The 13,272-nt window shown below is 45.2% G+C and overlaps 1 protein-coding gene across 8 annotated transcripts in view; it reads right to left on the bottom strand.

The window, feature by feature from the left end:
* prkdc (protein kinase, DNA-activated, catalytic subunit) overlaps positions 1–13,272 on the bottom strand; it is a 243,012-nt gene that overhangs the window by 38,850 nt on the left and 190,890 nt on the right. For 7 of the 8 annotated variants that reach the window (XM_041189174.1, XM_041189177.1, XM_041189175.1 and 4 more), the window contains 4 exons: positions 5,505–5,716; positions 2,139–2,226; positions 1,912–2,055; positions 593–800 (listed from right to left, as the gene is read on the bottom strand). In XM_041189174.1, the coding sequence (XP_041045108.1) occupies positions 593–800; positions 1,912–2,055; positions 2,139–2,226; positions 5,505–5,716 (652 nt within the window). Of the gene's footprint in view, positions 1–592; positions 801–1,911; positions 2,056–2,138; positions 2,227–5,504; positions 5,717–13,272 lie in introns of those variants that run through there. The other variant, XM_041189182.1, reaches the window with a different exon arrangement.

Below are 13,272 nucleotides of genomic sequence, written 5' to 3'. Positions count from 1 at the left end.
ACATCACCAGAAAATACTTCCTTCTTTTCTGTTGGAAAATGTATAACTCCCACTAGTTTTCTTCCTCTAAAATGCCACCAGTTGTAGGAAACGTCATAAGTGATTATGCTGATTGTAAACACATTGCATGTCGCAATGGGTGTCTGAGGTGGTGTCATCAGCAACAATGGCCTAAGATCAGTGAACCACCTATCAGTTAATTTCTTTGCTTTAATTTCCCCTTCAGATCGCATGAACTCTTTATTAAAATTATACAGAGAAAGAAAATAATAGTGTGAAACAGGGTTGCAAGATGACCAGGATCATAAAAAATACTCCTCTTGGAACAAAGGGACAATATTCCCTTTAAGTATTAAATTATTTGAGTATTGTTGAAGAAAACTATAGCTTTTAATCTTTAAAGATTAAAAACTTGGCAAGCTCTCAATATTTGAGCAAACATGCAACAGGAAGTGCATTTTTGTCATTCTCCAGTCAATATTCATAAAGGCATTACAAAAGTTACTTTTAGCAAAGTTATAGAGATAAACTAAAAAGAAAAGTAATAAACAATTGAAAGAATGGTGTGTCAGGTTAAGAGGATGTAACTTACCAGGAATTTCTAACTCATTCCTTAGATACTCTGGCTTGAATTCGCTCAACCATGGTGAGTACTCTTTCAGGTTCCCAGGTGGCTCCAACCGTTCTGTGCTTAGGCTTTCCAGGATTTCCTTCTTTGCTTCATTAAATGTTTTTAAATCCATGTCCAGTAGTTTTGAGCCTCCTTTTCCAAAATATTGATCAAAACCCGTTTTGAACATCTGAAGTTTTAAAAGCATGATGACAGAAGATAATGCCTTTTAGTACACACAACTGTGAAACATAACTAAATACGTTCTGGTTGTACAGGTCAAGAAGGTAAAGGCAGACACAACAATTCTAAAGTGCCTTTAGATCTGAAATTAATACCTGCCATACTTTCAAAAATGAATAAAACTAATTACTAAGTCCATATATAGTTTAAATTCAGTCACGCAAATCACAGAGATACAAGGTTTAGTCTCTAGCCTGTGCTGAATTAGATGATTAAAGATGCTACAATAAGCCTGATCACTCCTGGGGTGGGGAGAGGAAAGGTATGCACAAGGTTCTGCTCCCAATTTCAGCTCCCAATTTCAATCTAACAATCCCTATTAAACATTGGCACATGTATACATTGAATGGGGCAGGACTGGACTTGGCTGTGATGCCTCCTATAGTCAAATCGATGGATGACATTCAAAGTCTAGGCTCACCCCACTTGGGGTACCTGGATGCCTGATACCAATGGAACCATAGCAGAAAAAAACTTTAACACCTTCTGAAAGGATGAGGGAAAGAAGGAAGACTGACAAAGCAGGGAGAGGGGGAAATATAATGTATAATGATGAATTCTAGAAACCAAAAGATACTGTTAGGATGTTGAGAAATTATATCATTCATGACCAACTGACCACATAAGACAGATGGAAATGTAGTTAGATTTGTTTGGAACTTTCTAAATGTGAACCCTGCTGGGTACAATCTATCTTCTCAGGATCACCAACATTTGGATTAAACTTTTTAACCCATCTTAAATTTTTATCTTTAACACCATTTGCTGGATGGATGAAGCAGGGATCTTACAGGTAGCCAACACTACTTTGCCCTCAGAGTTTCCTCTCCATCAAATTGATTGACAGACAGGTAACTGTAAATGTTGCTTCAGCATTTGGGCACTAGTCCTGGCAGCAATAGTTGACCAATGTATTGAGGCCAAGATCAGATGTAGGGAATAAAACAATAAAAACAAAATAATAGCTCTTTCCCCAATCAGATCCAATTCCAGAAGTGAAAGAATAGCTTCCAACTTGATTTTTTGGACATAAAATGAACTGATTAACTTTCACAAACCTTAGCATATCTTGTCCTGAATGTGCCAATTCCTGGAGAATGCAAAGATGCTAAACTTGTGTACATTTCATCATACATTTTTTTCAGAAGCTTTTTATCTTTCACTTTCTTCTCTAGTTGATTCTCGAACTCGTTACCCCAGTCCTTTTAAAGAACAAAAATTTGTTTTGTTATTGATTTGTACGGTATGAACTATTCTTAAGAAGTGGCTGAATCCTGAATATTACCTTAAAGAGCAAGTCTGGATTACTGAGCTGTTCTAAGGAATGAATGAAATTTTCTACTGCTCCCCCTTTATTCAGTTTACTTTTCAACCTGGAGAGAAAAACATAATATTCATGAAGATTCCCTAGATCAACGTAAACAACTCACATTCACATATCACGTGTTATGTCAACAAACATGAAAAAAACAGGGTGGGGAGCCTGACTAAAGTCCTCTACTTTACCATCTTCACATTTGCAGTCAATTTTACCCTTCACAAACCCATGCTCACACCAATGGCCACTTACTTGATCTCAGGATTTCTCTCTACTTCTTCAATCCCACCTTTTGAATAAAAAAGGTGATTCTTGGCCATTTTCTTGTATATTTACCACCCATACCCTACTCCGCTAATCGCATGATTCCCAACACCCCCCCCACCCCCCCCCCCCCCCAAAAAAAGCTTTTGCATCTTCTACAAATTCATTCTTCAACTTCCAACTTTTTCTCTTCGGGTCTACCTATGCTATCACAAAGCCTCAGCCACTATTGACCTGATCAAATGTTCTCTCACCTCTTCCTTAAATGCTCTGATTTTCTGGTGCAGTTCCCATCTTAGCTCCTTCAAGAAATTTGAGTGGATCTTGCGTACAATTTATTTATGGAAAACTGCTTAGGTATATCCCTTCCACAAAATAAAGGACAAATCCAATCTAGCCAATTGACAACCTAACAACCTACTCCTGGTCATCAGTAAAGTGAAAGTCAGGTTGTCAAGCAGCACTTGCTCACCAATAACCTGCTTTCTGACGATTTGGTTCCACCAGAACCATTTTGCTCCAGATCTCACTACAATCTTGGTCTAAACATGGATACAGGGGCTGAATTCCAGAGGTGAGGCTGCCTTTGAAAACGAGTCAGCATTTGACCAATGTGGTACCATGAAGCTCTACTAAAACTCATCATGGAAACAGGAGAGGTGGTTGGGGGGGGGGGCGGTGGTGGTTGTCTGTGTGGTGGACACTCAGTGGTTAGAATCATACTTGGCACAAAGGAAGATGATTGCGTTTGTTAGAGGTCAATGATCCCAGCCCCAGATCATCCCTGCAGTATTTCCTGATCACAGCCCCAGATCATCCCTGTAGTATTTCCTCAGGGCATTGTCTTAGACATAGATATCATCAACTGTTTCATCAATAATCTTCCCTCTAAGGTGAGGCATGGGGGTTGCACAGAATTCAGCTACATTAACAATTTCTCAGGTAATGAAGCAATCCACACCCATATGTAGCAAGATCTGGACAACATCCAGGCTTAGGTGATCAGAAGTAATCAACATTTGCGCCACACAAGTGCTGGGCAATGATCATCTTAAACCAGAGAGAATGTAATGATCTCCCCATGACATTCAATTGTCCCCCATCATCAACATTCTTGGTGGGGGGTGGGTGTCACCATCGACCAGAGACTCAACTGGACCAACCAAATAAATGCCATTGCAACTAGGATACGTTAGTGGCTAGGTATTCTGCAGCAAGCAGTCCACTTCCTGATGTCCTGATCACCCACAAGATGCATGTCAAGAGCGTGATGGAATACTCTACATTTGCCTGGATGGGTGCCGTTACAACAAAACTCAAGAAGCTTGACAACATCCAAGATAAATGTGTCCTATTGATCATCATATCGTCTACTGGCCTAAACATTTGCCCATTCAATCACCAGGGTGCCACATCTACAGTGTATACCTTATATAAAATGTACTGTAGCAACTCAGCAATTCTTCTTTGGTGGCAACTCCAAAATTTGCAACCTCCACCACCTGGATGGGCAAGGGTAATAGGAACATGGGAACATCATTATTTCTAAGCTTCCCAAGTCCCTCAGCATCTTGATTTGGGACATATATTGCCAATCCTTAATTATTAGATCAATATCCTGGAACTCCCTACCTAACTCTGTGGGCTCATCTTCACCACGTGGACTGCAGCAGTTTAAGAAAGAGTGGTTCATCACCACCATGACATGGGAAATTAAAGGAGTGCATTAGGCCCCACTTGCCTGGATTAGTGCAACTCCCACAACACTAAAGAATTCTAACACCGTCCAGGACAAAGCAGCCTGCTTGATTGGCACCACATCCACAAACATTCACTCCCTCCGCCACCTACTCTCAGTAGCAGCATGTGCACCATCTACAAGATGCATTGCAGGAATTCACCAAGGCTCCTTCGACAGCACCTTCCAAACCCACAACCACTGCCATCTAGAAGGACAAGGGCAGCAGATAGATAGAAACATCACCACCTGGAAGTTCCCCTCCAAATCTCTCACCATCCGGGCTCCTTCACTTTCACGGGGTCAAAATCCTGGAACTCCCTAACAGCACTGTGGGTGTACCGACACCACATGGACTGCAGCGTTTCAAGGAGGTAGCTCACCATCACCTTCTCAAGGGCAACTAGGGATGGGCAATAAATGCTGGTCCAGCCAGTGAAGTCCACATCCCGTGAATGAATTTTAAAAAAGTTGCTGGCCTTGGCAGCAACATCCACACCTTGAGAAAAAGGTTTTAAAAATTGTTGCTGAATTTGGTTGAATTATGTTCGAATTTCTTTCGTCCAACTTCTGTTCTGCCCACCAACACTGACCTCTGTCACTATTGGACTCGGTCTATGATCTGTTATCCTACATTGCCCCCTTGGCCTCTCAGCAGCTTTCGGTAACGTTAAGGTTAAACAATCCTCTTCTATCATCTCTCCTCCATTGACCGGCCAATGAGACTGCTCTCCTTTCCAACCTGTCAAACTAAAATCAGCATTTTGGCTTCTCTTCTTGCCCCACCAAGTCACACAAAAGATTATTACTCCCACTACCCCATCATCTTTCTCACCAATATGCTATCCCTCCTCAATATCATCCATAAGCTTATGTCAGATTGTATATGTCTGTTGATGACACATCCTGTTGTTCCCTTATTGTACTTCTCTCGATGACAGGACTACAAACTCCACATTCAAATTATTACCAAGATACTTGCTTTCACATTTATATCATCCATCGCTGTCCCATTACTGTTGAAGCCTTTATCCATGCTTAACCCCTCCATTTCTCTCCACATTTATGAAGTTCAAGAAGGAAGTTTATCTGTATTATTAATTTGTTTTTCCTAGCCCTCTGTAAAAGTGCCTTGGGTCATTTTTGCTGTTACAATTGTTTGCAAGTTGTTGTTAAATGAGATTAGACACTTCATGGAGATGTCACAAAATTCAGATTCATTCAAATCCTCCAAAAAGCATTTTTGCAAAATGCAATGATTTCCTACTTTGCAAATTGTAAAGGTCTTTCAGTAAAAAAGTGGGTGACTGGACAACAGTATTTCTTTTTACCTCTCAACAAAATCTTTGTTCTTTTTGCCATTTGCAGATGGTTCAAAGTTATAGTTCTCGCTGCTGATCATAAATGGGTATATAATAGCCTGTGGGTAGGAATCTGCAATCTCCTCTATGATGTGGTGTATGACACCAGCCTCTTTTTTGTCAAGTGCAGCCATCATTTGACTAATCCAACCAATGAACTGCCAGCATGGAATGGAAGACACCTGATGAATGTTCAAGAAGAGTTATCAGAACATCATCCTTAATTTACAAACTAAGCAAATACTTCAATTTAAAAATTTACTTTCAAATCAGTTCTATAATGGAACATTCCACTTGCCAGTTTAGGTGACTGACTTGTCAGCTATTTATCAGAAAACAGAACAACATTATTATAAATAACCTCTGATCAAAACTGCTTCCATTGATATTTGCTATACATTTAAAATTGGAAAATGAAACTGAAGAACTTGCCTCCAGTTTTTGTCATTTAGTGCCTCTATTCCTGGTAACACAATATGCAAGTATTATTTTAAAGATTATTTTCTTTTTGTTTCAAATCAAATTGCAAGCTTTGGTATAGAAAAAGTAAAAGTTAAAATCATCTTTATTAATTCCCCCTCAAAAACTAGCCCATTTATACAATTAAAGTAAAATTCATTAACTCCACTGGGTGACCAATGTGAGAAATGGAAAATATCGTATTCCACTGCTGCAGTAGCTGCTGTTTTTTTTTGTTTGGGCATGAGGAGAAGGGAGAGAACTTGAGTCAGTGCTTTCCTGGCATGGATACTGGGTATGCAAAACAGAAAATGCTCAATTCCCCAGCAGTTAAGCCTCCACTTTAATAAACAAAAGGATTCATTTAAGGGCTTCAGTCTCTGAATTACTTTCAATTCAAGTGAAGTACTGATTAATAAATTCCCGTATCTATACCAGTCAGCTCCCAGCAACTTTAACAGAAACAGAAAATGAATTGTAAAGAGTAAACAAATTTTAAACTAAAGTTAGAAACAAATAACTACAGTATTTTTATGCATGGAATCCTCCTTGGCCTCCCACCGCCACCTCTCACCCCCGCCCCCCCCCAATAAAATCAGAATTTAATGTTTGCTGCAAACTATGTGGTGCTGTTTTAAAATAATTCAATGTTGTATGGTGCAACAACTTGAATTCCGATAGACTTTGCCATATTTTTGGACAATGGCTCCCATAAGGTGAATCTCAAATAGCTGCTGTTCAGCTGAAAATAAACCTACAGGATCTTTTATAATTTGTGGTTCAGAAGACACTTTCTTAATGATGTGTTCTTAATCATCCTGCTCCTCCTGAAGTCAGTAATTTTGCTGATCTGTTGGCAGTAGCACATTTGTGTGATGAGGTCATGACCCAACATCATGACAGCATCACACACATTGACATTTTCCTTGCATATTGGATCTAACCTGGTCTTCACCTGTTGTTCACTGCACAAGCACTGCCCAAAGTTATTTTAGCCAGTAGTATTCAAATCCATGGAATGGTGGATACAACAGACAGTTTACAGGAAAACAATCAAACACTAGAAAGATAAATGGGGAAGCATGGGGCAGTCAGCTAGGTCTCCCAAGACATAGCTTGAAATATAAGGGCAGTTATAGAGCAGCAGGTTTCTGGATGTAGCTGCAACAAACTGAGTTTTTCAATCTCAGTGATAAGGATGTTGGGAGGTCTTGACTGGAGGTCACATGCCTTCTAACAAGGAGGGATGATGATTGGAAGAGGTAGTGGGCTAGGGGGAAGGTATTATGTGGGAGAAAAGTTCGAGTCACCTGTCGGTCACGATTAAATATTTTAGCACTTGATTAGTGAGAGCTTGTCTACAGTATCCATGGACAACAACAGGGGCTAGATTTTGAGATCATCGGGTGGGCAGGCCTGGGAGTCATCAGGAAATGGTCTGCTGCCAGTGATTGGCCCTCGACTGCGATTTCAAGCTGGCAGGCCAATTAAGGCCCGCCCAGCGTGAAACGCAGCTCCTCACTGGTCAGGAAGGGCCGAGCGGGGGCAGGTGCGCAGCAGACGCTGGGTCCAATGGTAACCTGACGGCTGGTTTAAAAATAGCCCAGGCAGCTCCTGGAAGGTTGCCACGGAAGAACGTCTGTTGTGTGTTAGCAAACTCAAGTGATGGAGTTGAGTGTGGCTGGAAAGGAGGTCGGGTGGGCACTCATCCCCCCCAACTTTTCGGATGAGCGCCCCACCGTCCTCCTGGGAGAAAGTGGCTGCCAGGAGGGATACCGTTGTCCCCAGAGACAGGAGGGGGAGGCCACCGCACCTCACCAAGAAGGCATGGGAGGAGGTGGCAGTGTCGGTGAGCAGCCATGACATGGCGTGGCGCATATGGATGCAGTGCCCGAAGCACTGACCTACTGCGCTCAGGAAGGATGAATACTGTGTTGGCATGAGTCAGTGTGCAGAAGTGTTAAGGTGTGGCATCCCCCTGTGGACCTCAGGGGTGTTAGAGTCAGAGTGCCAACTTTCAATGACGCCAGAGCTGACCAAGGGGGTGAGCCCTGGCTGCTTGGACTGAATGTCTTGAGGCTCGAAGGCCACGAGTCAGATGTGCCCGGTGAGGTGTCCCTCACCTGAGGTTGGCCAGGCTGCAATGGCGCTGCAGGTAGAGAGTGAACTAATCAATGCCCCTCTATTCTTTCAGGAGAAGACAAGCCATAACCAAGCAGAGAAGGCATGTACAGGCAGTGGCCAGCCCAACCTCCTGCTGCTCAGCTGGTTTGAGCAGGACGCCCTCAAGCTCGAGAGCTGGTACACTCCCCGTGCAACTGGGCGTGGAGAGGTGGGGGTACCAGACAAAGGTAAGAGCGCAGTGCACAGAAGTGAGTGTCTCGGATTGTGCCAACCTTTCTAGCGTAGTCTCTTCATTGATGGGAGCCTCGAACCTGGAGTCCACATTGATCACTGAAAGACAATAGCGTTTTGATGCAAATCTCCACTGTCTCGCTAGGGTGCCTGGCATGCACAGTGAGAGTGTGATGACTTTAACTAATGACATGTCCTTGTTCTCCCTTTTAGATTCGCCAACACGCAGTCGTTCTGTGGACCCCCAAAGGGCCACCCTCACGCCGGAGAACGAAGGGGCTTCGCTTGCGCCTGCGTCACACCCGCTCTGTGGCACCAGCGCAGATACTAGCACCTCGGCATTAGAACGGTAGCTAGGACGTCAGTGCACATTGGTGAGGGCACTTCACATTCGCTTGAGGTACAGGCAGAGAATGCCCAGGGCGCTGGCAGTTGGAGGACTGCTGGGGGCCAGTACAATGCTCAGTCAAAGGCAGATGATGAGCCTCTGGAGTCGTCCATTAGGTGCTGGATGTTCAGCAGGATGTGCAGGAGGATCTGGCGGAGATCCATGAGAGTATTCGTGCCATGCTCTCCGTTGTGGAGGAGTTCATGTGGACTACGTGAGCACTGTGTTGACTCTCATGGCCGAGCGCACTGCCTCCTCCATTGAGGGACTGGCAACTTTCATGAAGAGGCAGCTCTAAGGACAGAACGAGGAGTTCCTGGGTTTGCACTTGGACCTGCAAGCCCTCACATAAGCCCTCACCTCAGGTGGGTCAGTGTGGGTGATGGGTAAGGCACCCAGTGTCCCAGCTAGGTGCCCGTCCATCAGTGGTGAACAGGGAGGTCCAGGGTGAGCTCACCTTGGTGCATGAGCTGCTTGTCATCTCTCAGGGCTCCTCTAAGGGCGCTTTGGATGACGGCAGCAGCTCCTCCACCAGTGATCGTCGTATCTGATCAGGCTGCAATGACTGGGGAGATGCCAGCTGTGGCACTGACCACTCCCTCCCAGGTGGGGCCAGCACAGGCTCCACTGGCCAGAGGACGACCGCCAAAGTCATCAAGGTCAACAAGACAGCAGAGTCAACAGGCTGTCTCCAATGTCGGTGCCAGAGAGGGGGCACCTAGACTTAGCACTCGGAAACGTAAGTTAAAGGCACCTTGAGCACAAGAGGGACAGTTCACGGGTGATTTTTTGTTAATTTGTATATGGCTTATCGTTACTGGTCTGGGAATGAACACCAGATAAGGTTATGTAAATTTTTTGGATTGTCAAAATGAGATTAATTTTGTTTTTGCCGTAATGGCCCGAGTATGCTTCACCTTTTTATTTTTTTGGTGCAGGGTACGCCAGTATGTAATGATGGACAAGAGTGGCTCTAAACTTTATTAAACAGGCACTGAGTGGACTTAGGGTTCAAACGAAAGGGTCATTTCAGATATCCAGGATGGAGGCGGCAGCCCTGGCATGCAGTAGAAGCTGGTCTTTGGTAGCCTAGTTGAAGGAGCGCTGGATCAAGGCTTCCCTGCTGTCCTTGTTTCCAGGCTTCCCTGCCGTCCCTGCTTCCATGCCCTCAGCGTTCTCCTCAACGTGGTGTTCTTCTAACTCACTACTGGATCCATTATCTGTGGCCTCTGCAGCTGCTTCAAAATCTTCTTCCTCCAGTGGGTCCCCGCCTTGCCAGTGCCAGATTATGGAGAGCGCAGCATGCAACCACCAACAGTGACCGTTCTGGTGGGGTATTGTAGTGCACCCCTGAACGGTCCAAGCATCGGAAGCGCATCTTGAGAAGGCCTATGGTCCTCTCTACCACCTCCCTTGTGGAGGCATGACTCATATTGTAATACTTCTCTGCCTCTGTTCATAGATGGCGGAGAGGCATCATGAGCCACCTCTTCAATGGATAGCCCTAGTCACCCAGCAGCCACTCATCCAGTTGAGCCGGAGCACTGAAGAGCCTCGGCACCTGTGAGTGTCTCAGGATATAAGCGTCATTAGAGCTGCATGGGTACCTTGCACAGACTTGCAGAATCTGCATCCTGTGGTCACACACAATCTGCATGTTCATGGAGTAGAAGCCCTTCCTGTTGATGAAGGCACTCAGTTCATCCGCTGGCGCCTTGATGGCCACATGTGTAGTCGATTGCACCCTGGACATGGAGGAACCCAGCAATCGCTGCAAAAGCCTCTGGCTCGCTCAGCCTGGCTGGCCTCGTCCATATGATAAAGAATAAAGGTCAGTCTGAGCAGAGCTTCTGTCACCAGCTCGATGCAACTATGGACAGCTGATTGGAAAATTCCACACAGATCCCCCACAGACCCAGGGGGATAGAAGCTTAGGGCCACTGTGACTTTCAGAACCAATAGCATGGGCGTCCACCCACACAGTTGGAGCTGATCTCAGGCACAATCATCTGACAAATGGAGATCATTGTCTCCCTTAAGAAGCGGAGCCTCCTTCGGCACTGCACATCAGACATATTGAGGTCGCCTAGCAGCAGGATAATGGTGTCTTCTGCGGTCCCTTCCACCTTGGATTTCCTGTTGGCCCTGTGCCCCTTGTGCCTGCGCCTCTCCTCCCCTTGGAAGCTGCATTGGGACACCTGGCCTCCTCTCCCTTCTACCCCTCTCTTCCACTTCAGAGGAGGTGCCGCCAGCAGAGACCACAATTCCCATACCAGGTTAAGGGAAAGCTGTCCGATATCTGGAAGGGTCCACATGGTCTGAATCCTCCTGGGGCCTTGGAGACACCAATGAGTCCTGAAATGAAGCTTGGAAATGCTAAGAATGAAGCCCCAAACAGAGATGAAGCTGCCAAGTACCAATAAGTCACCAGTAGCAAACTATATACCAAATTCCCCACTACCAACTCTGGCAATGCTGCTGACCTGTTTTATCCCACCTGTGGATGAGGTTTTTGATAATGTTAACTGGCCACATGCCCGATGAGCGCAAAATCGCACGGGCATTGAAAATTTGGCATCAATAGGTTTTTTAATTGCATTAGGAGGCCTCTTAATTAATGGTGGGCATGGCTCCAGCACCCGCTGGCCAAAATATCACACAAGCGCGCGATAACGTCGGAATGCTCACCCAATGCCATCGCACGCTATGTAACACCCGATCGGGTCGGGCACGCATCCACTTGTGGCGCGTCGAATTCTGCCTCAGGTTTACGGCAGAGGAATATTCTAAAAAGGAAAAGCTAAGAAAATAACAGATGTTAAAAAAAATCTGCTTTCTTCAGCCAGCACCTGATGAATCTTTTTCTAATTGAACTATGGGATGTGCATGTCGCTGGCAAGAGCAGTATTTATTGCTGATTCCAAAAGAAGGTGTGGCAAGCTGCCTTATTGAGCCGCTGTAGTCTGTGGTGTAGGTGCATCCGCAGTGCTGTTAGGGAAGGAGTTCTGGGATTTTGACCCAACGACAGTGGAGGAACAGCGATATATTTCCAAGTCAGATGATGTGCGGCTTGGAGAGCAACTTACAGGTGGTGATGTTCCCATGCGTCTGCTGCCCATGACCTTCTAGATGATAGAGTTTGCGGGTTTGGAAGGTGCTGTTGAAGAAGCCATGATCAGTTGCTGCAGTGCATCTTGTAGACGGTACACATTGCTGCCACTGTGCATCAGTGGCGGGGGGAATGAACGTTTAAGGTGGTGGATGCGGTGCCAATCAAGCGGATTGCTTTGCCTTGGATGGTGTTGAGCTTCTTGAGTGTTGTTGGAGCTGCACTCATCCAGGTAAGTGAAGAGTATTCCATCACACTCCCGACTTGTGCCTTGTTGATGGTGGACAGGTTTTGGGGAATCAGGACGTGAGTTACTTGCCACAGGATTCCTAGCCTTTGACTTGATCTCGTAGGTAAAGTATTTATATAGCTGGTCCAGTTAAGTTTCCATTTGATGGTAACCCCCAAGCAATCATCCATGACGGTGGGGGATTCAGTAATGGTAATAACATTAAATTTCAAAGGGGTAGGTTAGATTCTCCCTAGTTAGGGAGAGTCATTGCCTGACACTTGTGTGGTGCATCTTGTAGACTGTACACATTGCTGCCACTGTGCATCAGTGATGGAGGGAATGAATGTTTAAGGTAGTGGATGGGGTGCCAATTACTTGTCCCCAATCAGCTCAAGCCTGGATATTATCAAGGTCTAGCTGCATGAGGACATATACTGCTTTAGTATGATAAGTGGCCAGATTGGATCTGTCCTGCTTTTTGTGGACAGAACATACTTGGGCACTTCTCCACTTTGCTGGTAGATGCCAGTATTGCAGCTTCACTGGAACAATTCAACTGGGGAACAGCTAGCTCTGGAGCACAAATCTTCAGCATGACAGCCAGGAAAGCTTTTGCTGTATCCAGTGCACTCAGCCTTTTCCTGATACCACACTGAGTAAATTGAATTGGCTGAAGACTGGTTTCTGTTACAGTGAGGGTCTCGGGAGGGGGCCAAGATGGATCATCCATTTGGCACTTTGGACTGAAGATGGCTGCGAACGCTTCAGCCTTGACACTCATGCTGGGCTCTGCTATCATTGAGGATGACGATGTTCATGGATTCTCCTCCTCCTGTTAGTTGCTTAATTGTCTACCACTATTCACAACTGGATGTGACAGGACTGCAAAGCTTTGAGCTAATCAGTTGATTGCGGGATCACTTAAGCTCTATTGCTTGCTGCCTCCACTGTTCGACAAGTAATCCAATGTTGTAGCCTCACAAGGTGGGACCACAACCAGGATTTTTTGGATGGTGGGGTTTCCCTTCCTGCTATCTCAAGAGCTGGTGGTGAACACATCCCCACCGATACTGGTCACCCACAACCATTTAACGCTCCAACCAGCATTAATTGACTGGAGATGGGAACTCCGCCCCTCACTCAGGGGGAATCCCTGCCTCAGGAATCTGTCAGCCAATCTGATTAGGCTGGGACT

Source organism: Carcharodon carcharias, chromosome 6 (assembly GCF_017639515.1).
Source record: "Carcharodon carcharias isolate sCarCar2 chromosome 6, sCarCar2.pri, whole genome shotgun sequence".
Taxonomy (NCBI): Eukaryota; Metazoa; Chordata; class Chondrichthyes; order Lamniformes; family Lamnidae; genus Carcharodon; species Carcharodon carcharias.
This window is presented reverse-complemented; position numbering and strand designations above follow the sequence as displayed.